The sequence below is a fragment of the Strigops habroptila genome, chromosome 6, assembly GCF_004027225.2.
Source record: "Strigops habroptila isolate Jane chromosome 6, bStrHab1.2.pri, whole genome shotgun sequence".
Lineage (NCBI taxonomy): Eukaryota > Metazoa > Chordata > Aves > Psittaciformes > Psittacidae > Strigops > Strigops habroptila.
Window position 1 is genome coordinate 8121427 of NC_044282.2, and position 27163 is coordinate 8148589.

The 27163-nt window shown below is 40.6% G+C and overlaps 1 protein-coding gene across 2 annotated transcripts in view; it reads right to left on the bottom strand.

Moving 5' to 3' along the window:
* Positions 1 to 27163, bottom strand: part of RNF217 (ring finger protein 217) — a 65648-nt gene that overhangs the window by 15868 nt on the left and 22617 nt on the right. Inside the window, exons 2-4 of one of the 2 annotated variants that reach the window (XM_030489212.1) lie at positions 15128 to 15361; positions 7388 to 7552; positions 833 to 1034 (exon numbers count right to left, since the gene is read on the bottom strand). In XM_030489212.1, coding sequence (XP_030345072.1) covers positions 833 to 1034; positions 7388 to 7552; positions 15128 to 15361 — 601 coding nt within the window. The remainder of the gene's footprint in view (positions 1 to 832; positions 1035 to 7387; positions 7553 to 15127; positions 15362 to 27163) is intronic. The other variant, XM_030489213.1, reaches the window with a different exon arrangement.

The following is a 27163-nucleotide window of genomic DNA, read 5'->3' on the forward strand; positions in this document are numbered from 1 at the left end:
GCATGTAGCATTTAAACATGCCAACTGCATGTTTAGATATGTTACATGTAAACCATTGCAAAAACGAAGACAAGAAGAAAGTTATTTTTTGCAGATCTGTGTTGTGATAAAACCCACTTATTTTATATTTGTATCTCCATTGTACATAGAAGGTTTAACCTTGGAACGAGATTACCCATGATTCTGCATGTGAACAGCACTGACTCGGTAATACCCCTGAGCACGGTCCTTTGCTATCGCAGACAGTAATTCCATCAAATGTACAAAGAACCATTTTAAAAACACTTACATTGTTTGCTGTAGTGGCTTTTACTAAAAGCTCTTCTGCAACCTTACTAAGTACTTTGAAATGGTTCTTGAATTTAATGCCTAAATTTATCCATGAACAGTTTATACCCATGTGCTCTAGTGCCAGCATTGTCTTTAATCTAGACTAGATCTTCTCACGCATTGGATTTTATCAGAATAGGCACATCCAACCATTTTGAATTTTCATCCACTTTCCTGTTCATTTCTGTATCTTTAATATGCTTCTAGAATAACAATCACAGCAAGCAACACTCATATTGACAGTATTTTTCCAGTTTGCTTATGTATTATTAAAAAAGGTTAGGAAACAGAAGAGAACATGATACTTATTCACATACACAGTCCATCAAAAAAGGGAGTGCAAATGCTATTTAAATGTATCTAACAAACCACCTTTTACATAACTAAACAACAGGCTGCCCATCCAATACTTTAAACCACTAGTTTTTATTTAACTATTATTGACTCCTGCACTCAATCACCTCATTGTGCGGCTCTCCACAAGGAACATTTATCCACTCACCACAGACAGAGCCTCGCACTAATCTCCTTAAATGTGGTCTCTCGGGGAGGTAGCGGTATTTGCATCCAAAGATACTGAGGTTTGACGTGTGATCTCCGAAGAACCGGAGCTGGCGGTATCTCTCCCCACAACGGTAACAGAAATTAGTGTTACACTGGGAACAAGTCATGTGGTCGCACCCTTCTGTTCTCTGGATGTGGATCTGTATGAGCAAAAAAGAAAAGGTTATTTTTACCCCCCTAAGCTCAGGAAAGTAGGCACTACCCCCTTCAGTCCATGAATCGGATGAAAAGACACTGCGGGCAATCCCCTGCTTAACTCACCATTTGCATTAATTAATACTGCAGCTGCCCTAAAACAATGATGGTTTTTTAAGGCATGTTTCAGAGCATCAAATATGAGCTGTAGTTGATTCCAGATTTCAATACATGCTTTTGTATATAAACTTCCTTCTGTCTTTAAACACTCATTGTATCAGATGAGAATCTGAGTGATCCTTGCCCTTACTAAAAATTTGGTTTTATTACTGAAGTAGACACATCAGCACCAAACTTTATTAAAAATAAAAGCAGCACAGTAAATAAGTAAATAAAGTTATGAACTCTATTTGACCCCTCCATAGATGGGTCTCCCTCTTTTGCCACCTGTGGCCCTACTCTCTTTCCCACCATGAACTGATGCTGCATTTTGTAACAAACATCAGAAAGAGCACCGTTAGAGTGAACGATTTGAAAAGTACGGGATTTCTATATTTTTGATTTAGAAAAAAGAAAAAAAAAAAAGAGATTCCACAAACTGTATTAAAGAATTACACCAAGCTTTCATAATGCCCACAGGACAGCATGAAGCTGGGCTACCTAGGATCTACATCCATCCTTCTGCTGATTGCCTACGTAAGTAGCTCCATTCCTGTATCTCCACATACTTTTCTGCAAAACTGGTACATTTACCTACTTTGTACAGACTTAGTAAGGCTTCAGTTTCAGTTAGTAGTTCTGAGAGTCTTAGGCGAGAGGGTAGTCCTGAGGCTGAATATTTCACTAGATCAACTATGATTACAAGCTACTACTAAATGTTGCCAATTAAAAAGATAGCTAATGGGGTGGTAAACACACTTTCCTTAGGTCACGAAATTGCTAAAGACCTCCCTACCCCCCATCCCAAGATCACACCCCACAGTGAATGGAAGATAAAATTACCTAATAATTGAGGTTGGACATGCTCCTCAGAGGGCATCTATTTTAACCCCCAACTCCAAGCCGGGTTAACTTCAAAGTCAGATCAGATTGCTCCAAGCCTCATCCCGCTAGATTTTAAAAACTTCCAAGTATGGGTATGTCCCAGACTCTTCGAGCAACCTGTTCCATGCTTCACCGCCCTCCTTGGGAATATATTTTTCCCCTTACATCCAATTGGAATTTTATTTGAAAGTTGCTATGGATGAATGAATGCCTCCTGAAATTCTTACCCGTATCTACAGGTATTTATTCTGCAGGGAGGTACAGGTAAAGACAAGGCATCACCATTCAGTGGCCCTGCAAGCACCAGAGATGCTGAAAGCTCAGGTACAAGGGAAGCCTCTCACCTCAAAAGAGGCTTGTGACTCCCTGGGATTCTGACATGCTTGAGATGGTTAAGTGTGTTTTTTCTCTGGTGCTAATCAGGGTTCATCTGGGATCTGAGAAGTCTTGCTCAGCTGAACAGCTACTGAAACTGGCACTTTATACGTGTAACAAAGTGATGTTTTCCACCAGCAATGCTCCTGGTAAAAGATTCCAGGGCAGATTTAGTTAGCAGTAGTTCCAGGTATACCTGCTAACATCCCTGTGCCAATACTAGTCATCTCAGAATTCCTATTTCTACACTTTCAAATGCTTCTTTTACACATACAATGGGAAAGACATTCACGAAAGAGAGGATTGGGCTATAAAACATTACTTTCTACATCCCGGCTGCAGTTAGCCAGGCACCACTCCGAAATCACTTCTGAATCTACTTGTTTCTGCTCCAAATCCCCCAGACATACTGTCCTCTTAAAACGTAAAGAAGTTTATATAGGATTTATTTTCTTATGGACACATACTGCAATTACACCTTGAAAGCATTAAAAACCTTTTAGTGGATACTTATCTGCCCATATTTAACTGTCTTCAAAAGATGCATATTTGGAACATGTGGTTGTACTTGCCTATATATTTTGTTGCAAAAAAAACTTTCCCTTTGTTAGAAGGGGAGACTTCATTAAAAACATGAAATAAAAAACCAAACCTAGATGAGGGGCTTGGGTTCCCTATCATATGCACACAGACTGACAATGCCAGATGAACTTTGTATGATTCAGTCTGGCTGCTTTCAAGCCTAAAACATGACATGTCACCAGATTAACTTCAGCTCCGGTTGACAGGGACATGCCTCCTTCCCCTTAGGATAATCCACTGACAGAGATGGATTACAAATCTATAGGGTGGGAAAGCAATTACCATCGGGTCAGATATCACATGAGTGTTCCTGCTCTGTCGGCAATACTGCGGCATGCAGCAGGGGAAATGTACAGGGCTGGGAATGCAGCTTGCTATAGATAGCTGCAGCCGTGCGGGGTTTGGTGCCCTGTAACTTCAGGCTCCCGAGCAGCATGGTGGGGGTCGAGGAAGCAAGATGTGAGAATAATGACTGCAAGCCCAGTTTCCGTGTCCAAGCATCCAAACAGTGCTACTGGCTTCATCCTGCTCCCAGAGTCTGCTCAAACCCAAGGACATACCCTCAACCTTATGGAGAAAGGTTCAGTCATTCAGAAATCAAAGAACGGCTCCCAGAACAAGAAGGGTGAAAAACTACACACCAATGGCAAAGCACACAGAGCTAAGAGTCTTAAGGAAACAACTGAAGTAGCGCAGTGGCTATTTCAGACCCTCACTTTACCCCCTCTGTATGTTGTATGCCCTTTCATGGAAATCTTCCAGGGAACTCACTTCCAAGAGATCTGAGGATGAGCGTGGCCATTTCTCCTCCACTCCTGAAGAAAACCTGGTGCATGGCTTTATCCATTCATATATAAGCAAGGACTGTCCTCCCTTCAGAGGATGAGAAATAACTTGCAGAGCACTTTCAAAAAGTATGTCCTGAGTTATTTAATAACACTCATGTTAATCAGAACAGGGAATCCACAGATAAGTATATACTCCTTGATTTGCGTTTACTTAAGTTTCTGCCTCTGCTTGAAGCTTTCTAAGCTAGAGCCACTGTCTGGTGTTTCCTCAGACAGTGTTGATATTGAAATCTGTGGTAAGATGACACCAACATGAAGTACTTCTTTGGTTTGCTGTACTGTAAAAACACTTGTAGAAAAAAGGCATTTTGCTGCAAACATGTTGTTGCAAGAAATTGTAAAAAATAACACCCTAAAACAGTAGTGGAGAAAAACAAATCAAGTTATAGATTTTATGAAAAGGCATCTAGTAACACGTAGCAAATCTTCACTCATTAGCCAGCTCCCTCTAGAACAAGACCACTTTTTGGACAAGTCTTGTTGAGAAAAATGGTCTAACACTGAATTAGTGTGTAACAAACTTGGAAAAGGCTCTATTAAAAACAAGAAATATGTCAAAATTAACTTAAGATCTAGTTTTAAAAACTAGCATTTTTTTAGTATTTCCATACTGACATATAGTCACAATGTGACTCTATAATTATGTATTTTGACAACATGTAACATTTGTATTTGCTTATGTAAGCATACCTTAGAGAGACCAGGTAAATACAAGCTATTCCTATTAGATGCACTAAAGCTGTGTTGACCTACAGGAGAAGGTAATCAAGTTTAAGCTTATTTAACGGTGCCTACTGTTAAATACCATTCACATTACAAAGGATTATGTTCTTTCGAAGTACTTACCAAAACCACTGAAAAACTTGTGCATACTTGACTAAGGATCTGCCTATATACACACACATAGACACACCATAAGAGTGTTCCCGTTTTCTCACCTGCATGCCCAGACAAGACAATAATGGTGCATTCTACTTCTCCATGGTATGGCTACTTAGAGAGTGAGTCTGTGTGTATACAGAATTATTTCCAGAAGATATCTAAAATATGGTCACAGTTTACACTGTAAGCAGTATCACACTTTCGAAGTTACCAGTAATTGTTCAAGTCACCTCATTAAAGAAATTTTATCTCAAGTTTCTACCTTTAATTTCTGTTAGCTTCGGTTTTAGTGTAAAGATTGAATACTAATATCACAACACTTACAGTTTAGTCTTGACTCTTCCTCAATCTGTTTGTCAGTTTTGGATGCTGCAATTTTTAACCAAAACATGAAAGACGTTCTTTAAGTACAATATATGCACATATCAAAATAAAATATGTTGTCACCTGAAAAATATATGGATCTGGAACAAGGATGAATCAAACAGTATGTTACCAAGTCTGTTTTCTCTGTCACTTTTCTCTATTTCATTTGAAAATACAATAGTCATCTGATTCAGTATTACTTTTTGAGAGAGATTTTGGGGGACGGCTGGAGAGAGAGGCAGAGAAAATATTACCTCCAATCCCCCTGACTGCACATTGTTAACTGTTGGTACGTTTATCCCCATGTGCCCAGATATCTATTAATGCTTTGATGAAGAATGCTGCATAACATGTATTTCTTATAACTACCCAATAACCAATTAAGAAAGAAAAAAGAAAAACAACAGTACCAGTAACTGCTGGGTAAGTGGTTCTTTTGGTTACTTGCTAGTTACAGATTTGATTTAAATACAAACAATGTGTTGATATTGGAGGTTGTGAGCAGGAAGAATTTTTTTCACCTCTGAAGGAAAAAAAAGCCCAAGGAAATATCAGAGTGGGGTAGCAAGTACAGTTTATGGAAAGGTTGAATTCCCTCTTCAATGTTGACTTATAGCACCACATTACCGGAAAGGACGTGTTAACAAAGGATCTTTTTCCGTGCTAGTTTCATAACTTTCCATACTGCCTCCCACCATGCTGAAGGTTCTATTTTGTTTTGATTAGGAAACATAAAGTATTTTTGAAATTAATAACCAAACTCATGTAACGTCAGGCTTCAAAATAAGTGACTTAACCTGAGAAAGTTTCAAGTGTCCAGCCTTTTCTTCTGAAGACAGTGAAAACAGTTGTACATTCAGCAGTTTAAATTTAAAACTTATTAAGGATAAACACATTAGGGATAGCAGTTCTAGCTCCTTTCTCTTTCCAGCTACCAGCCCTCTTTCCCCTGCTTTTACACGTTCATACTTTTTTGCTTGGTGCATTTTCTTCTTTTTTTGGACAACTTATTTCAATAGTTACACCATTTGCATTATCATAAAAACTGAATCTGGACAGAAGTTAAAGAAATAAAACCAAAACACATACCACTTCCCAGGCCAAAAGGAGCAAAGTTCGTAGAAGTATTTTACTGTAAGACTGCCCAGAAAGTGAACATTTTTAGAACTGGCTCAAACCTATCAACTCTTACCAAACACCAAGCTGTTAAAACTCTGTTAAAATGTCGTGTGTGTGGGAGGGAGGAAGGGTGAACAACTGACTGCTGATTTCAGAGCTTTCTGAATTTTACTCAGTGTTTGGAAATCTTTCAATTTCAAGCTATGGCACCACAGGCATTTCTTTCCCAAGACCAAAATAAGTTAACTAGTAAACTGATAAATATTCTTTTACTTGCACAGGGTAAGGCTTAAAGCAGACAAAAGTACACTTCGGACATTTAGAAGCACACCTTCCCATTCAGCATTTATTTCCTACCAAATCCCCCCAGTTTCTTTACTTTGTCCTCTCCATGAAGCAGATGTAGAGCAATAGATAGGTTTAGACTGCGTGCTCCCTTTCAATAAAAAGGATAATCTAATTTGGACGTAACTACTCTGTCAGTAGCTGGAGATAAGTGCTGCAAAAAAAGTAGCAAAAAACCATAATGGCCACCTTCATTAAGGGCAGCCAGGGCAGGGGTGTGTGAGGCTGTCACATCTGAGTAGCGAGAAGTATTTCCTATCCTGGAAGGTATTAGTGACATTTTTAGGGTGTGGGACTCCACTTCAATGTTGACAAACTAATTCAAGAAGAAGGTTTGTGAAGAACTGACATTTAATCCTAAAAAACTTCTGGTTTTGCCAAATCTTAAAGATGCTCTTAGTTAACTTGTTGATAAAAGTACTTTCTGCCTTACTCAGAAATTGAATTCACCCAAGGTCTTTGGAAAACATGACAAAGGGCATCATATGTCTCTAAAGCTTTCCACTTCTTTGAAGCTTTAATTTAGGAATAATTTATTCTGTAACACACATTCATTATAAGCATACATCAAAGCCCCCCCTTATGATTTCCATTTCTTTTACATACAGAGATTCTGCAGAAGCAGTGCAGGAACCAGCGAGTTAAACATATGAGCTGTTTTTCTCAATTGACAAGAATCTGTGCTTCAGGTGTGAATTCCATTTCCCATGCTGAGCAGAAGTTACAAATATATACTTTAAATAATATACTTCAACAATTTGAAGTCACTACCTGCAAGCCAAGGGAGAAGAGCTCACCTTGCATTTTGGACATTTCTGGGCATTCCTCTGCCCGTGTTCGATTTCGTTGGCCCAGTGACGTAACAGCTTGTCTCCCTTCTTGTATTCTTTGCAGTTAACGCCTTCATGCCAGGGAGAGTGGCACTTGAAACACCAGACAAACTGGCAAGATGGACACTGGATCTGTACAAATAAGAAAACACCACACGTTTGCAAGCTGAGTGCTGACCCATTTGGAAAGCCCATTCTAAAAACACTGGTTTTCAGTTAAGAGAACAGCTGCCCAGCAAAGGTCTAACATCTTTTGAAGGGTCTGTTTTAAAAAACAAGATGTCGTGGAAGTTAACTTGTTCTTTGTCTTTTTAAAAGAGAGAAAATACAGAACTAACTGCTAGAGCCAGGAAACGCCCCAGACAAACAAGGCATAAGTAGCTTGGTTTAAACTTCCTGGATTCACCAGGCGGTTCAGATGCCAAAAGGCAAAATCCAGGAAACTTACTCAGTTGCCTCCGATACATGTTTTAGATCATGTGAAAATTAGCAGCCAGTTTTCAGGGCGGTGGATCTCAGTCTTCTAGTTAAAAACTTTACTGCCAAGGCTATTACCAGGGAATACCCAGTCTTATGAAGGGTCTCTACAGAGCCCAGGATGGGTTATGAAGCTTATATTAGAAATGGTCCTGATTGTGCAAGGGCAAGCTGAGGCTGTGCCAAACAGCCCGCTTGCTACACACCACACCTAAACGGCAAAAAACACAAGCCAAGCTCCTAAATTGAGAAAGGACCCATTCTTCCCACTCCATGGGTTTTAAGTCATTGCATCAAACAGGTACCATCGTCATCATGCCCTCCTGAGAGCCCAGCAGATTTTTTGGAAAAGCTATGGCAGCTGTTGTGTTTATAGAAATACATGAAGCACACTGCGGGCGCTTATCTGACTTAAGACAGGCCTCCTAACTGGACCATGACTAAGGAAAGCAAGAACTACAAGCCACGTTAGGCTCAGGCACATCTAGGCTCCTGCAACATCTTCACTTCTACTGTGTTTGGCACCAAAATGTCTCAGCCTGAAAGATAGGAAGGCACATCTCATGCAAATGCTGAGCCCTGTTTGCCAGCTCCAGCTGCAGCCCATGCCTAGCACTGCCCTGGCTTTGTACCAGCTGGTGCATGGGACTAAGGCATTGAGCCAGCCAAAAAATAAAGCATTTTGGTTGTATCTGTGTCCAGACCTAGTTCACCACTGAACCACAGATGTGCCTGTGCTGGCCGTGCGTGGTATGGGGGTGCTGCTCAGGAAACTACATCCTAGGGTGGAGATACATGTGAAGCCCCCAAAACGTATTTCAGAAGTCCTCACTCCTTCCAGTTGCTGCGCCCTCTGCTCAGACACACTGACTGGTGGCATGCTGCCTAAGCTCCAGGTAGAGGTCCAAAGCAGGCGTTCTGATCTCCTGTAAGTATTTTGCTGGGGGGCAGCCAAAATTACAATTCATATGTGCAATTTCTACATCTGTCACTACCCGCGTGCTAATCCCACAAAGCTGATCCCATCTCTGACGCTCAATGGAGAAATGAAGATGTCTGCTGCCCTTAATACTATTCCCCAAGTTCCATGCACAGGGTTAGCATTCAGTTTTTTGCCTTTAATGTTTCACATTAAAAACCTAATTGACAAAATGGATCAAGCTGAGCATTTATATGACACTAATTGACCCACTTTTCAGTGGCTGTCTTTAACTTCACCTGTAGAGAGTAAATGGTTTTTTTTACACTGCAGCACTGCATAACAGCTATAGTTTCATTTGTATAAAGCGATGTACCTCTGTCTGTGCAGCACTGTTTAACCAAGTATTTTACCTTTAATAGGGGACTATATGATGTGCTGCTCAATGCATCACTTCAGCTTACCTCTTTATGCCAATCCACATCTACACATCAGCAAGCACAAGAATAAGAGGTAATGGTCAAGAGAATTAATAATTTTCTCACTACCCGTAAGACAGCATTCCCCCCTCCAGGATCCTTTGCTTGGGCATAAGCTAAAGTGCAGAGCAGGGAAGCAGCATCAAGATATTGAATGATTTTCTTCTTATGACAACACATTAACATTTTAGTTACCATCTACTAGTCATTATCCTCATAAAACACCCCATATCATACATGCATTTAAGTGTTAGAATATGTGCATTTCCTTCATATCAAGCAGACTCAAAGAGTATAATAGTAAAATGGATAAAATTCTGGTACCCTGTACCTGGTGCAAGTATGACTTACGGCTTTATATAGGCTTCTATAGGTGACATTTTTGCTAAGGAACACAGTAAAATACCTCACACTGAAAGCTGCACTTATCACATACTTCCTGTCAATGAAATAAGTTACTGAAGACACAGGTAGGCAGCACAAAACAAGGAAAGAACAACAAATGAAACTCATTTGTAGGGAAATATAACACATTAAAACTGCAGCGTGTGGATTACAAGCATTATGAAAACATAGCAATGTCTAAGGCCAAGAAAAAAAATATAAAAACAAAAGCAATACAAAATATAACCAGTGCCCTATCTCTAATTTGTTGGCCTACTCGCCCAGATGCTAACCCAAGGAAACACACTATCCTACATCTCTGCTTCCCAAATGAATTCTCTTAATGTAAAGTTTAATAGGAAAGAGGAAAAATCCCTCTCTGAAGAACGTGGAGAATAGAATATTTGCTGCTACTAACCAAACTAACACAGAGCACCGATCTACATTTCCACTATACTTTAGAAACCAATATGCACAAGATGGGCAGGATAGTTGCTAATAATCTAACCTAACAAATCTTCACCCTCCTCTCCTGAGCTTCGAATTTACATTTTTCAATAACGCATGCCACAGTGACCAACTGCTGGGAAAACACATTATAGCAGGCATCGCATTGTATTGTTCAGTATTTGTTACGCTGCAGCCAAAGATGGACCTTGCAGCCACAATTAAGTGTTCTGTAACCTGAAAGCTTTTATCAGTTGCAATATTCAGATATTTGAGATAGAACACGAATGTTTAAAAAACAAAAAACAAACCCAAACCAACAGATCCGGGAAACTGCAAGTTAAAGCTTCTTTCTTAAACAAAATGCCAACATAATTTTTGTGGGGGCTTGTTTGTTCGGTGGGGTTTTTTTGTTGAAAATTTGACACAAATTCATTGCAAATCTATCACAGCATGTATATAATTTCAAAAAATATAGCAGCTACCAGGATATATATTTAATCTTATACACACACATTGACATCAGATGTTTCCATATACATTACTTAGAAAGTACTGAAATACAGGATAAGACTGTAACCACATGAACTCAGATTAACATTTATTACTGTGAATAGCCCTGACTAACTGAAGTAAACTAGTGGGAACTGTCCACTTTGTTACCAGGTTTGGAGTTCCTAATTTCTTCTTCCACCTGCCACTCCTGACAGCACCGTCCTCAAAACTGAACTGGTACATAGTTTTTACATTTTGAATGGGCCACTTGACTTCTTTATTGTTCAAAACTGTCTGAAAATACATTAAGCAGGCAAAGAAAATGATGTTCTTTTAAGTAGTTCTGAATCTTATTTTCCTTGGAACTAGTGACTGCAAAGCAAACCCCTAAACCTATTCAAACTTGGATGCGGTGTGACATTTCTTAAGCGTGCTTAAGAAATAGGAACACAACAGGACAATTACAGCATTCTTTCAGATTCTTACTCCATTCTTTCTCTGCTTTTCTGAAAGAAAAGAAGTAAAATATGATTTGTTTTATGCTTCAGTATTAGTGCATGAAACCATCAAAAGGACACAGAAATGCTATATACATATAATCTAAAATGGTAAAATATATTATAGTCCAGCAAAGCCAACAAACTATATCTGAAAAAACCCAAAGCATAAATTTAGTGGTTTTTCAGATATGTTTTTTCTCACACAAACATTCTTCTATTTATTTTACAACTTCTATTTCAGTTGATCAGAATTGAGAGGGTGGATACATACACAAAACTTCTATGCCTCCTGAAGGTCAGTTGCCCTTGAAATAGAAAAGGTTATAAAATTTCTCATACTAACCCCTGAAAAATTGCCAATTGAGGCTAACAATTTCCATTTTCTTAGCTAGCCTCTTTATTGCAAACAATTCTATCATTTTCCTCACCTCCAGGAAAGTACCTTTCAAAACTGGTAGGTAACTTCAACACAACACACTGCTCTATGTGACACGATGACAGCAAAACTGACTGTACATTAAAAATATTCTGAGAGCCTGAAACCGCAAAAACCTTTGTGTGTGATTTTCTGCTGCTTAGTGGAATGCTAGCTATATAATAGGATGGCCAAATTAATCATGCAACTAGCTGTTTACAATGAATTACAATCACAAACTATAACTACACAGCCACTTTATTCCAAAATAAGTATGGGCTCCCGCCAAAACAGCTGCCTCCTCCTTGTCACCAACTCATCGCCCCTCTTGTACCAGCTGAATATAAGCAACAAGAAAACAAACAAATCTTGTATCCCATTGGAGCTGATCTTTGATCCAGCTCCCAGTGTGACAGCAAAACATCAACACGAGCAAAAGCATGCTGGCAGGAATGAACAGCTGAGGGCAAAGGAGGAGAACATGGCAAATCCCCACGTCCGCAGCAGTTCAGGCTCAAGGCAGAACTCAGGCTCAAGGCAGATATCTGCTCCTCAAGGTTAACTTTGATCTATAAAAAGGGAACTGATATAAACTTCACAGATCCTCTATCACAGCATATTTGCTCTAGAACTAGTAGAAATCTGTACCTGCAATAAGCTTCAGAAACTCTTGAGTAGGTCACTGGAAAGAAAATTTAGATTTCCAGGGCCAAGCACTCAAGCCCTTCTTTTATGTGATGTGTATCTCTTGACAGGAGTGAACAAGAAAACTTCATTATGAACCTCACAGGTTGATAAGGCAGAAATAGAGTCCAAGAATCAAGAATTGCTTCTTCATGGCAGGTAGCAAGTCAAAGACCTAACACTGAAACAAGAGGTGAAATCCACAGCTTAGAGGAAAAACCCAAAAGCCCCACACCAAACTCCCTCAAAAAAGCAGCCAACATACTCACTCTTGTGAAACACATACCTGTTCCATGCATAGAAACAGAACTACCAATTTTTCAATGTTTGCCCATTTCCTTTGCAACTTTGGCATACCAGCTTTGACCAAAGGTTTATTATTTTATCTACAACCAAGTCTTACATTCCCAATTTGGGAGGGAGCAGGGGTGTTTCCTTACTTAAAGCTAGATCCATTTTTGATACAAATATTTGATATAGGAAACTAAGCAGTCACACTGCTGTACTGTGCTGTCCTAAGTGGCACTAATGGGAGAAAGAAGGTTTGGATAGCAAGTTTCCCTTTTCTTCCCCCTCCTCCTCTCTCAACATATATGTTCCAGCTAACTCCCTAGGCTTAGCACATCAACACTTTGATCTCAAAAATGAAAAACAGCAACAGCAAACCGAACTGCTGGGCTTAGAGCAGTTCAGCTGACATAAACCAGCTATAGTAAGGAAAATTAATCTAGCTAAACTTTGTTACCTTTTTAAACTTACATGTTATTTATGATTTATATAGTGTATCAAATTTTAGGAATGCCGTTAAAAACATTTCTAAAGTATCTGTTCAAACGTACGCTTGGATTTTACAGTGTTTTCTTGTTGCAGTATATAGGAGAGCAAGCGTGCTGGCACTGAGCCCTCGTGCACAGTGATCTTAATAGTAGGCTTGTGCATAAACTTTCCCTATGCATGACTCAGTTCTTCTGAAGGCAGCACTTCCACTGCTGGTGCAGAATTCATCTGGTGCAATTGCTGTCTATATTGCTTGCATGTGAATATTCGAGTCTCATAGTCTCCAGTCAAATGTCTCCTATGCTATACGCAGAATAAAGAGTCTTTACCTCCAAAGAGCCTGTAATTCAAGGTGCAGACAAGACACAAGCAGTCACATGAGAATCTAAGAAAACAGAGATAATAATGGTCCCTATGCATGTAATTACTCATATATTCACAATCTCTTATATAGTCCTCTTTTTAAGCCTCATCCCTGCAGTAAAACTTTTCCTTGTGCTAAGCTTAAAGTAAGTCACTAGAACTGCATCTATGCCAGAAAACAACACAGGATTAGAGAGTAGGCTGAAGCCCTGGACTATGATCATCCAATACTGTTTGTTAGCACTTTCCTAATTATATTTATGACCAGCATCAACTAGACATTCTTCCAGGCAACACCTGGGCACAGCTCAAAGGATACATGTTGCCAGAGCCTTTTCCCAGGAAGAGACCTGAGCTCTGCAGATCAGAGCCACACATAATGCACCACCACAGGAACAGGGAACTGCTTCTAGCTTGCACTATTTCATGCATCACACAGCCTCCCATTCCTTCTGGTTATGGGAAGCAATGGAAACATTTTAACTATAGCATTTTAACTCACAAAGGAGCACTGGTGGGCAGAACACTTTGAGGAATGTTCTCAAAGTTGGCATGCCCCTGATAGGCTGCACCGCACCTGACCCACATTGGTGGGACAGTAACAGCTTCTGGCACGTTAAGAAACGCTGCTGCAGGAACATTACCATCTTTCGGATCTACCCTGGACTTTACACACTGTCTACATCTGGGGGAATGCTAAGTGAAGGAGAATGGCTATGGGCATTTCTCCACCTCCATGTAAGATGCCAAAAAAGTGAAAATGTTGAGTCCAGCAGACAGCGCAGCATGTAATTCATGCACTGCAGATACACATCAGTAGTTCATAACTCAGAGTTAGCTTTAGCAAGGTTTCAATTCCACTGGATACACAACCTTCTGTATTTTAATCTCTATACTGGGCTGAATCTTATGCTGTGTAATTAGGGCTATCTAAACAGTTATCTGAACTCCTAGTGGGGAGAACTGGTTTGTCCAGGAAAGGACAGCTCAATCGTGAAATTAAACACAATAAATCTAATAATCAGATGGAAAACTAACAGAGAGCACAATGCTGCAGACAGAACCGTTGCCTTGTGGAACCGAGATGGACCTTCAGCAGCTTAAAGCTTCTTCTAACTATAATCTCTTGCTTTTTATCTTTGACTGAAATCAGAGTAGAAGCAAATCTACTAAAAGAAATGCTATAAAGAAGTTTTTCATTTTTTTAGTTTGAGTTTTGGTTTTTTTGGGTTTTTTTTTACAATATAGAAAACTTGAGAAATAGGTAAGTGATGACACTACAGTAATGCATAACCTCTGGTAAGGGATGAAATCAAAACCAAGAAGCAGGACTGACAACAGCTCTATTTCTAAGGAAGAAGCAAACCAACACCATAAATGCCCAGAATTCATCTGCCCAGAGATTCAGGGAAAACTTATCTTTACTAAAGTTGTGTCTAAAATTACCAGATACAGTGATAACTTCCCTTCCCCAGCCTCTTCTGATGGTGACCACACTGTTTGCATGTGAGAGAGAGAACAATCTTTAATTTGACATGTGTGTCAGGATAAAATTACACCACCTGCCCAAGAAAAAAGGGCTGAAGTTCCACTGCTTGAACTGGTAGAAATCTATTAAGTAGTTAATCAATGATGTACTACAGATTCATATTCCTAATCACAGCTTGCATGTAGCCCCAGTGATGCAAGAAAGCTCATTTAATGCCCACAAAATGCTGCTCTACTTTTGTGGTACCATCTAACACAAGGCTTGCCAAGCGTGCTCACTTTGTATTTGTTCTCCAATTTGGCAGGGGTAGGAATGTGGCCTCTCCTCCGGAAAGTTGTAAAGTGCTTGCACTGAGGGCATGGCTTGGTGCTGGAGTCAATGCGGCTGAGTTCCAGGAAATACTTATACTTGATGATGTCGTCATGGGGCAGGTTATAGAGGACAGTTGTTTCATCCAGGTGCTCGCTGCATTCTGTGATTGGGCATTTTATATCCGCTTGTCCCAGCTGCACCTGCATATGAAAAAAAACCCAGAAAAGCTGAAAGATGCTTTGCTTGGCAAAGTTAAGCAAGCATTTGTGAATTCTGTGAAGAAATTTGATTTCAAGTACTGTAACAATCCACAGACTATCAAGCATATCATCTTAAAATTATTTTGACTTAGTCCAAGCACACTGCAGTTTTTCCAAAGAGTATTTTCAAATCCAAACTGAAAAGATAATTCCCTCATCACAACTGCAGTTATTAAACATACAGTCTCAGTATATGTACCATAGTAAAACCAATACACAAGTCCTAACTAGCAACACCCATCTAGCACTCCACGCTCTGGGTGTAATGGTCAGTCTTCCACTACCCTGGCTCACACAGGCTGTGAGGAAGCAGGCAATGGAACCATTTGTACGCTGTTTCACTGCAAAACGTGCTGGGAATCACAGATCAGAGAAATTAAAGTCCGTTTAGGATCATCAGACTAGCAGCTCTGACTCAGTGCTAGCCCTGAGCTGGTTCCTGCTCAGCAACCTCAGTGTCTCTGCAGTCTGCTTCCAAGAAGCTCTTTACATGCCATGCTGCACGCACATAAAGTGTTAGCTGAGCCTAGGGCTGACCAAGCTAATAAGTTTCCCCAGAACTCAGAGTTAGAGTTTAAAAACAATCCCCCCGAACAAAAAAACAACCCCAACCTTAAAAAAAAAAAACACCAACCAAAAAAACAAACAAAAAAAACCCTAAAAAGACAACCAAAACAAAACCAGGCACAGACGCAAGTTCAAGGTTAACAGGGCTGAAATTGTTCTTGATCTTATGAGCCCTGAGGGTCCCAAGCTGATCCGTATGGTCAGATACCCACAATACCTTTTGAGAGCTCCCTTATCTGAGCACAGTGCTGGACCCAGGTCTGCACCCTTCACGCTTGGCAGGCTTTAACAGCTGGGACTCCGTGCCAAAACAGCAGATCCTACTTGGTCTGGGAGCTGCAGAGTTGCATTTGCTTGGCACTGAGCCCAAGCTAACAAACCCTGCTGGATTTTGAGAGTCTGCAAGGACCCAGCTTGAGCATTTTTGTGTCTGCCTCAAGTAATCTTGAATGAATGAGCGCTGACTGTACAAGCGGAGCTGACCACCAGCCCAACTCCTTCCTTACAGAGCATCTTTGTGCAGAGAAAAGAGGGTTTCACGGTGCAACCAGCATCTCCTCTTTCTAGGAATTACTGTTTCAAGGTTGGCAAGTTCGATCTCCCTGGACTGCTTATTTTCCAACGTACTCCATTATGGGAATCTGCCAAACAATACGCTAAATGTGATAGGAACACCTCAGATTTGGATGCAGATCTCACTGCTGCATAATAGTACCAGAAAACACGTCAGAGACCCCACTAATGCTACATTTAAGGTAAGAAAGCAGGAGAAAAAAACAAAACCCAAACAAACCAAATACAACACAACCGTCATTGCTGTCTCAGCAATGGAGCCATATGGGCTCTAACTGAATGATAATTAAGCTAGTCAGGATTAGAAGAGCCGTAACAAAATGGTGTAAAACCCAAGGTTCATCTGACTTTAAAGAAAAAAAAAAATAATCCTATTGCACTACCTTTGTCCTCTCAGCAATGTAGATAAACTTAAGCAGAACAAAGAGAGAAAAGCAAGGTGAGGATGGTGGCAGCCTACCCCAGACCAGAGCACAGTGGCAAACATCTCAACAAGCAATCACTGCTGCGGTGCCCTGAGCAGCCCCAGTTCAGGATGCAGGCAGGTGAAGATGGAGGCAGATGTGCCTGCAGTACAGAGGAGAGGCAGCTCCCCCAGCAACACACCCGCTTTCCCAAATCTAATTTCCAGCTCTAAAAGGTGAGCAGAGCTCTACTACGTGCAAACAAGGCCAGGCTCAGTCTGGCTTTTACATGGACTAGTGTAAGTACAGGAGTAGTACGCAAAGGGATTACGGTGTTACCCCCATCACCCCCCCCAAAAAAACCAAATCCAAGAAAACCCCCAAATCCCACCCACCACAAAGCAAACAAAAAAAAACCCCCAACAAAACCCACAAACAACCAAACGACGACAAACAAAACTCCACAAGCTACATAACCATATGCTGCGGAGCGTCCACGTTTTATACCTGTAGGACACTAATTCACTTGTAGCAGCATGTGAAAATTGAACTCAAGCATACGACATCACTAGAGTCACTCTTGTCAGAAGAATCACCCAGTCCTTAAAAAGCTGTGCTTATAAAGCAATAGATGATCAATCCAGCGCTAGAGTACTTACATACCAAACTAAGAAAACAATTTGCTACAGAAATATCAAAAGCTATTGCACTACTGCTTCCGTTTAAAGAAGTGTAGGTACAACAATTTAAAACCAAATAGTCCCATTAATCCCAGCTATGACTACTTTAGGGTTTTGGGGGTTTTTAAGCATTAAGGAAATACGACGAGGCAAGCCCTTTTGCTAAGAGTAAACCAAGCTACAACGGAGTAACACTTCACAGTGAGAAGGCACATTGTATCTGGCATCTAAGCTGGTGCTTAAGAATCGCTGTTAACATTAAACGCTAGTTAGAACAAACCTGCATTTATGAAGGAATACAAAGCTGAACACTTTCTATATTTCATGCCCACAGAGATTATGATTAATATGTGTGGTAAGAGTCAAGTGTGGTTTCAGTGTTTATTTTGAAAATATGTTTTACGCCCACTTGAAGTAAATCATTTTTATCCTCTGTAATAGTTTCAGCCTTTCAAGTCTGGCAAAGATTGATCCTTTTCCTGTGTTTTGAATGGGACTGAAGTGAACAGAGCTGGTTTGCTTATTAGCAGTAACTTCAATGGAGCCTTGTCTTACCAAAACAGTCCATCTTTGTTTGTGCCCTAGCATCAGCAACTGATTTAAGTACAGCTTTAGAGGTAGCCTCTTAGGCACCTGCTGCTGCAGACCCAGGAGGTGCTACTGAATGAGAAAGAAAAAAAGAACACACCAAAAACACTTTATAACATGGGTAAAATAACTGGGTTTCTTCTTTTCCACAATTTTTTTAATTATTATTTTGAAGAGCCTTATCCTTTAATATCAGCTTACCACAATGTCAAAACCCTGAGCTTCAAGAAGTCTTTGAATTTCAAAATACCACTGTGCACTGAGAACGTCAGAACTCTCAGTAGACAAAACAGCATGGTGTATTTTCACAGCATGGGGAATGACTCAGGTATGTCTAAAAGCAGCTGAACTGCAGTATGGTGTTAAATGTCAGGCAGCATCCAGTTCTTATGCTGAAATATGCTTCAATTCTGTAAAGCATCTCAGGAGAGGCTAGCTCTGCTTCCAATTCATAGAGAGGAAGCAGGCTCTCGTGACTTTCACCCTACAGAAAGGTAACATTCAAACTATCAGGAAAGCAATGCGTACACACTCCTCATCCCCCCAGTGCTTGACATTTGAAAAATTGGGGGTGGGAGGGCATGTGGGGGACACACAACAGACCCTACACCAGTCCCCTTACTGCCCCAAAAAGCAGCAGTACCAGCAACGGAAAACACAAACAGATGGCATGGTACTTTAAGTCAGAAAGTTATTTCCGCCCTCTGAGTTTTCTTTTAAAGGAAATCTTTCTTTGTTACACGGAAAACAAAGTTCAAACTACACCACAGAAGCACTGACTTATACCTGTCATTTAGCCTGGCCCAAGCTAGATGCAATGTAACCTGTGCAGGCTGTACCTGGGCAGCTGTTTACTACAGCTACACTCCTTAAAGAAGGGGCCATTCTACTTTAAAATAAACACAAATGAGCATTTTTTAACTGAAACTTTACTCTTAGTTCAGAGATGCACATGCTGAATTGTTCTTAATTCTCACACATTAATGCTGAAAGTGAACAGTGCCATGTCTAATCTTCACCTCTGTAGAGAAATTCAATTTCTACCAGTGCACCAAATTCTCCCTGTAAACTACCAAGGATGCTATTTATACATAAATAAAAAAGTATTTTGGAAATGCACAGATGCAAATGAAGGGACGGTCTGGTCTACAGGACCTTTGTATTCTGCAAGCAGAAAAACAAATGGATCAAAGTTGCCTTTATTTTAGGCAAAATCCCATTGCTCTTTAGTTCACTGGAAACGATGCTCTTTACTTCTTCACTGATCTGCAACTTACCTGCAAAAATTACTTCTCTTGTAAGTTTGGCAAGCAGAGAACATAATTTTGCATTTGTTTCCCAAAAATAAACAAACAAACCAACCCCGTGGAAAATACTTGAAGGGCTTACCATGGTTCAGGACTCCATAGTGGTAGGTGCTAACCAAATGAAATCCAAGCAGACATGACTCAACAAGTGCAAACCAAAGTCAGTGCAAACTTTTACTAAGCATTTTGCACCTGCCCTTAAGGTTGTAGTTCTATGACTGTTTTTGTGGTTTGAATACTAACTTAAAAAAAAAAAAAAAAATATTAAAAAAAATCCTATGAAACAGACTCTCTTTTTCAGTCCATTCATCCTTCCTCCTTACTGTCAAATGGTGCTGCAAGACAAGCAAGAATGAACAAGTAGAACAATAATTAGACTAGGGACTCCTTAAGTTGCATCACCACTAGACAGGAAAACAGACTGGGTTTGTTGCGTGGCACCTCCTCCACCGGACATCTTCACAAAAGCTCTTGCCTGTTGTGTATTACTTCACAACCCATACTCCATGGGTACTTTTCACTTTTATTTCCCCTTTAATTCATTTCTCAATACAGCAGACTTGCAAGAAATTACTTTCTGAACCCCTTTCTCATTAAGTTGCCCCACCAGAGTTGTCCCCTCTGCCAGCCACCTCCTGAAACCTCGCTCTAATCAAGAGCCATCGCTCCCCTGCTCAGGAGTAAAGGGCTTCACTAGCCTGTATATTTCTGGCCTCAAAAGGATCCAGAAAGAGTTCAAAACTGTGCGGATCTCCTGCATGCTGGCACTGCATTAATAATTCAGAGTGTGTGTTTGTTAGTTTTTCTTTTTTTTTTTTTTTTTTAGTTTTAATTCATATTTTCTGATATATCGAGAAATATCTGAGTTACCATCAGAACAACTAGAACGGCCCATCTTCATAGTCAGTGGAGAATGAGGAAGGTGACTGAGGCAATTCAAAGAAGTTGGCAAATGTCAACAGCACCTTTAAGATCTCCAGAGGAGAAAAAAGGAAAAAAAAAGAAATCCCACTTTTCTGCACCTCAAGGATTAAAAGTAGCCCAAAAAATCTAACATCTCCCAGCACCAATGTCTGACAGGTATACAGAGACAAAAAACCTCAAAGAATTTCTATATATATTTGTGACATGTCCATTTTCAGTTATATTTAAAATTATGGCCATTTATTATTAATAAAAGTACAACCAGAGACTTCCACTAATAAAAAAATACCAGATTTCTGTGCCACAAGCTCACATAGAGCAACAATGCAAGAGTCCATCAGGATGTCCTTTGAGGATCTCCTTCGTTCTCCTTTCACATTGGTACCACACATCTGGATGAAGTCATGACAATGACATAGCGGTTCCTCCTCTGTTTGACACTGAGAAGTTACTTGGGCCCAAATACAGCTTGAGCAGACACCACCTCTTCTACTCACATTGTTAATGAGATTTGCATTAACTATCACATTGTCAACATTAAAAAGAAAAAAAAACACCACAAAAAGAAGCAAAGCCTCAGGGCCTTCAGAGAATATGTTAGTATCTCATCAGTCAGGAGAAAGGCAGTCAAAAGCAAGAAGCTTTTGAGGGCATCACAGCATAAATAATTGCAATCCAGCCACCACCAGTACATCAAAGGTTTGACCTTTCTGCTCCAAAAGCATGTCCTCCGAATGCTTTACAATGCATATTTAAATGTGGCACCAATTTAAATTCTCACAGCTCATCCAGTTTTCACAACCTCAGCCAGAGGCTGAGATTCCAGCTTCAACTGTAACACCCTAAGTGCACTCCCAAAAGCGGTCCTCACACAACCCCAAGTCCCCAGGGGTGCTGCAACCATATAGCAGCAAGGGCCGCAGCCAGCATCACCTGCATGGGCAGTAGCCAGAGCAGCTTCAGCCCCAGAAACCAACCAAAACCTTAACTGGCAAAACTGGCCCCTGCAGCCTCGAGCAAAACCCCGAACCACAGTGTCTGTTTCCTGTTCAAACTCTTCTTTTCCCCTACACAGTTACATACAGGGCTCTCCTAAAACACCTGTGAGGATAAACTAGCAAGATATTCTTCACAATATACCTAAGCTCAACCAAAACCTTTTTCTTATAGACCTCTTCATTTGCTTTCTGATTTGATGACATGCTGATATGAAGCTCTGCTCCTCTTCCCTTCCTTCCACAGGACTGGGTGTTAACCTGCTTACATGGATTTGATATCAACAGGAACATTCAGATTTTATTTATGTGTTCAAAGGGATAGGATTTATAGAAAATTACTTGTAGGAAAACAAAGTAATACTAAAATTCTTCATAATATTAAACAAGTAATTATCAACCAGAATAAGCTCTTCCCCTCCACCCTTTCATCTCCTGTTACTTTCTCTAGCACCAAGTGAATTAAAAAAGGAAACTATTTTACCTCCGTAATGTGTTTACAAAAACTACACTGCACTAACTTATGCCCCTGTCTGCTCCTACTCACCAAACCTAGTGCATGTCGTCAGCACGTAGGGAGGTTACGTGCTCTCTGCTCTGTTGTGTTTTGGCACCCATGGTGAGCCGAAACCCACAGCAGAGGCAATGGTTAGTCCTGTGGCAGGACGAAACTAGGGCTTGTACACCCAGGTGGCTGCCCACTGAGCTGGGACACTCTCTGACAAAGAGATATGCCAGGGTTGGAGGGAGAGTTAGAGAGAGGCTGGCAGGAAGCTTTCACAATCTCTGGGAGCCCTGGAGCATGCAAGATAAAGATCTTTCATCTCTCCTTCCAGGGCATGTGTGGGGGGCAGAGGGAGGGGGAAACCCCAGTGGAGGAAGGTAACCTGGGAGGAAGCGTGGCAGAAACTGCAAACCTTGGAGAAATTTGACCCAAAACCACAGGTCTCTCAGCATGCACTGAAGGCAACAAGGAAATGCACAAGAGCTTTCTCATTTTGTCCAGGTGTGCATATTACCAATGCTAGCCAAGTATGGATGTGGTAATTTTTCCATTCCTTAGAAAGCACTTTCACTTTCACTAAAAGACCCAAAAATGCTCAGGAAAAAAGAGCTTTGAGGACAGCAGACTGAGCCGTGCACCTGCCCTTTTTTGGGTGGAAAACAGAAGCAATTGCTCCTGCCTAGCAGCGGGACCAAAAGACCACATTAAAGCCAAGCAGGTGGGGGAAGGGATTACAGAAAGGAAGTAAGGGCCAGGAGACCACGTGCATACCATGATATGTTCAAATAACTTGGCCATCTCGGCAGCGAGTCCTTCTTGCTGGGGCTCAGCAGCATTAGGAAATACAAGTAGCAAAGAAGCAAGACCTCTGTAAGGTAATGGTTTGTTTGGCTTCATGCATCAGGAATAAAAACGTCACAGCCAAATAACACAGAACCAACACAAGCCAACTCAAACAGCTGATTCCTGTAAAATAAATAAGATAAAAATCTACTAGTTAATTCTTTACTCAACAGCCTTACACTCAGAGGAGAACAGCCTGTTTCCTACTGTCAGCATAAGACTTGTAGAAACCATCATCTGTGTTTGAATTTGTTACCAGCCAAGCCTAACCCAGGTCTATCCTGTCCATCCAAGTACTCTGGTAAGGCAGAGAAACTGCGAGAGCCCAGGCTGAAGGAAGGCAAGGAGTGAAAAGGTCAAACAGGATGGGATGCAGGATGCAGGCATGGCACAGCCCAGGAGCTTTCCCCCTGCCATGGGACAGCACCCCTCACTTTAAACATGCCCAACTTCCCAAAAGCAGGAAAGTCACATGAGTGTTTACTGCAATTCATTTAAATACTTAACTCAGAAAACAATAAATTAGAAAGAAAAAAATAAAAATCCTATTTTCCCTTTCCAACTAAGCATATTAATCCAAGCTGTGCTCAGTTACTGAAGCAGGTAATTTTTACGTATGTGCTACTCTCTTACAGGAGTAATGCTTAAAGAGGTACATAGCTGTTTTCTTTACTTACAACAGAAAGCCCTGAACAGTCAAACTCCAACCTCCACTGCGTTCAGACTGGATTAACCCAGATTCAGATCAATTCCAATGGAATAATACTGTTTACTATTAACAATAATTAGTACCACAACCAAATCCTTTCCCATGCTTTTCTTAAAGATGGATAAACAGTTATCACCCATAAGCTGTTATAGAAGAGTAAAAATACATAGTCTCAACCTTCATTGAGAAACATCACTTCATAATTCAGGTGGAGTTGAGCAAAATCCATCAACAACAGTGACCATGTATCCTATAACTATTTATGTCGAAAGAGATCAGTAGCTCGTTCTTCTACTATTTAATAGGCAGGCTCCCAACCAGACAAAAAAAGCTGGAAAAGGCTCCTGAGTTTGCATTTGCCAACCAGCATTCCCTTTCAAATAAAATAGGGCCCTAATCACCATATATTTGCACAACCTATTCAGTAATCTGTATTACTGAGCCTTTACTAAAGATAAGCCCAGTTGGTATAATGAGTAATATAGTTAATCAAACCTTTGGTTTCACCAGCAATGGCTGCTGTTACGTTTTACTGTTTACCTACAGAAACATTTCATGGTGCTTAGTATTTTCCCAACTGAAAGTAGTGTTCAGCATGAAATAAAGAAAAGCTCTCATAATTGAGAGAAGGAGGTAAGAAAGGAGAAGCATGCTCTCACCTGTCTCACTACTCCATCCCAGAAAATGGCTACAAAAAAAACCGAACAGAGTTCCCATGGATGTGGATGATGACTTACAAATAGTGAGAACTATTTTCTTCACCACTCTGATCACCTGTATTCCCTGGCCTCTAGAAAATAGGACAGGCATTTTATAGCCATTCTTAAACAGTCCTGCTTTCCTTAAGAAAGCTATCTACAACTATTTAGTTTCCATATCTTTAGGTCTGAGGTTGTAGGAAAGTTTTCTTATGCACATATTAGTAACATTTTCATTCTTGACTATTGGACATGAAACCAAATTGTGCCCTCTTTACTTGATAAATTTAATCTAGAAACAGCAGAGTTGAACAAGTGCAAGCAAAAGCAGAAGAAAGCCTGAAAAGTACTTTTTAATGGGCAGATGATTTTGAGGAATGATAGTAACATACCTAAGATTCAAGGTGGAATATATGAGGTTAAAATACCATGATGTGGCTTCCCTTACAAACAAGGTAACTTAAAGAATTTTTTTTATGAAATCATGTTGTTAGAAAACAGCTAAGATTTGAATTATAAATGGTTATTTTGCTCTGGCTTCCTGAACAGAGCAAAATCTCTCACCCTACCAGACCTATCCACAATAAACAAGGCTTCTTTTGGTGAAAAGCTATGCTATTAAAGCTACCACAAAGTGAAACAAATTGGTAACTTCTCCATAGCTTAAGGGACAAGAGGACGGGTGTGCACACTGACTCATTTTCACAGATAAATACTTCCTGGCAAAGGCTAATGCAAAATGGACTTCCAAGCTTCTCTCCACATACCATCATTTGGACAAACCACAGATACTGTGCTAAAGCTCCAACTTCCCATGCCTTTCTGAAGCTATTTCTCATAATGTATTTAAGTTTAAACTCATTTTAATACACATTTAACACAATGACGGATACAGCCACAACAGGGAGCAAAGGCACAAGATCAAGAAGTGCAAATAGCACAGCCTTCTCCAGGGAGCTGAGGGAAAAGCTTAAGCAGTGGTTCTGACCTGTAACCAGAGAAGCAGAAGTGAAAGCAAACCAGAAGCGCCACCCGACCTAGGAGCAAACTACCCATCATCAAACAATTAAACTGTTATGTGAGATATCTCAGAAAAAACCTATGGCACAGAAGAAAAATCCTCTTATGAAAGATGAAAGAACAATTCTGCCCCACAACTAATCTAATCCAGTAGAGCTGCGCTCATCTAGCATGCAGTCATTTCTAAACAGCATATTTAACAGCCAAACTGTCAGAGTTAATTCCCCTCCTGATCAAACTCTGGTTGTAATTTGGGGGTTGTTGCAGTGTCAGGTCAGTCTCGCTGAGAGTCTGCCAGAATTGGGTCCCAACTGAAGCCGGCAGACAGCCTGCACTTTAAGTGAGAGTGTTTGTGTATTGATTGCTGCAGACTTCATCTGTCACAAGCAGCTAGAACCTTTACAACATCACAAAATCATTAGAAACAGCAAAACAAGGGGGGAAGCAGACAATGCAGATGTTCTACACCAGGAAAAACACACCATAACTGTGTTCAGAACAATATATTCTGCATGCCACTTTTTCATAAAGCAAAGAAAACATGAAGCAAGCTCATTTAAATTCATAAAGGTAGTTCTATCGGCTGATTAAGGCTGTGAAAATACTTATTTTTACATCAAGCTTGCCACAAGAGGAGACACTACAACTTCCCATTTGTTCCAAATTCTCTTAAAAAAACAAAACAAAAACACACACAACCCAAAATACACTAATTCATCTGCTGTTTGTACATGTAAATCTATGTTAAAAAAAAGAAAAAGTATAACAACATCATATGACCTTTACTACAAACCCTTTACTAGTCTGAAACATTGATATGGGTTTGACAAACCTGCTGCGTGCAGGCTCTGAGAGCCTGCTTTTGCTGTGAGGCAGAAGCAAAGAATAGAGGTAGAATAAGTCAAAATGCCTCAGGTTAGACTCCTGGCTAAATTTTCAGTGTTAACAGCAAAGAAGAGATTCAATTGTTGCAAAAATACTGCTGTGATCAGATAAGGCTGTGGAAATACTTGCACGTAGGAGAAAAAAAAAAAACCCACAAGGTAAAATAAGTCTTCACTTCCCTCATCATGTTTTTTAATCACTTTCACTCCTTTGAGGATAACCACAGTCCCAGCAAGTGATGAATACGAAGAGAAAGGTGGAAGTAACTGTTGTAATCACTGAATTCAGTTCCCTGCAACCATCCTTTTTGGCTGGTTAGACAGACTGGCCTGAAAGAAAGACGACTTCTACCCACACAGACTTCTCTTCCTGGATTCTATGGCAGGCTTACCCTGCACCAGTGGGAGTTTAGCCCCAGATCTCCAGGCATGTAATCAAACACCTACATAGGCCTGAAAGATTTGGGGTGCAAAACCAGCCAGACCGCTCACGTACCAGCTGGTCCAGGTATCCCTCCCCAGGTCTCAAACCCCTTCAATCATTCCATCAGGTCACAGTCAGCCAAGACTGCCATTATCTCAGACTGTGCCCTGCCTAATGGCTAAAAAGCTATGGAAGAAGTCAAAAGTTATGGAAGAAGCTTCCCTTTCTCCTTCTCTGCTTTAGAGAGCGATCACAAGGCTGCAAGGAGAGAAGCTTCAGCAGGCTTACAGGAGACTAAAGTGTTTTTAAATTAGTTTTCCAATTGATCAGACAGCTGAATTACGATCACTAGTGACACATGATCACTAGTTCGCAACCCAAGAGAAAAGTGGGAAATGCAGGGCCAAGGAGAGAGACTCAGAGGTAGCTGGCCACCAGTCGTCTTACCTGTCATGTCAATCTACACCTTCAGATCATGTACCAGGTACTTCTCACATTAACTTTGTTTACTTTTAGGAAGCTACAAGCCTGAAATATGCTCAGCAGCTCCCCACGGTAAAAACGGTTCATGGCAACTACAGTACCAGGGTTGGAGAGCTGCACCCGATCCCTTCTTCATGC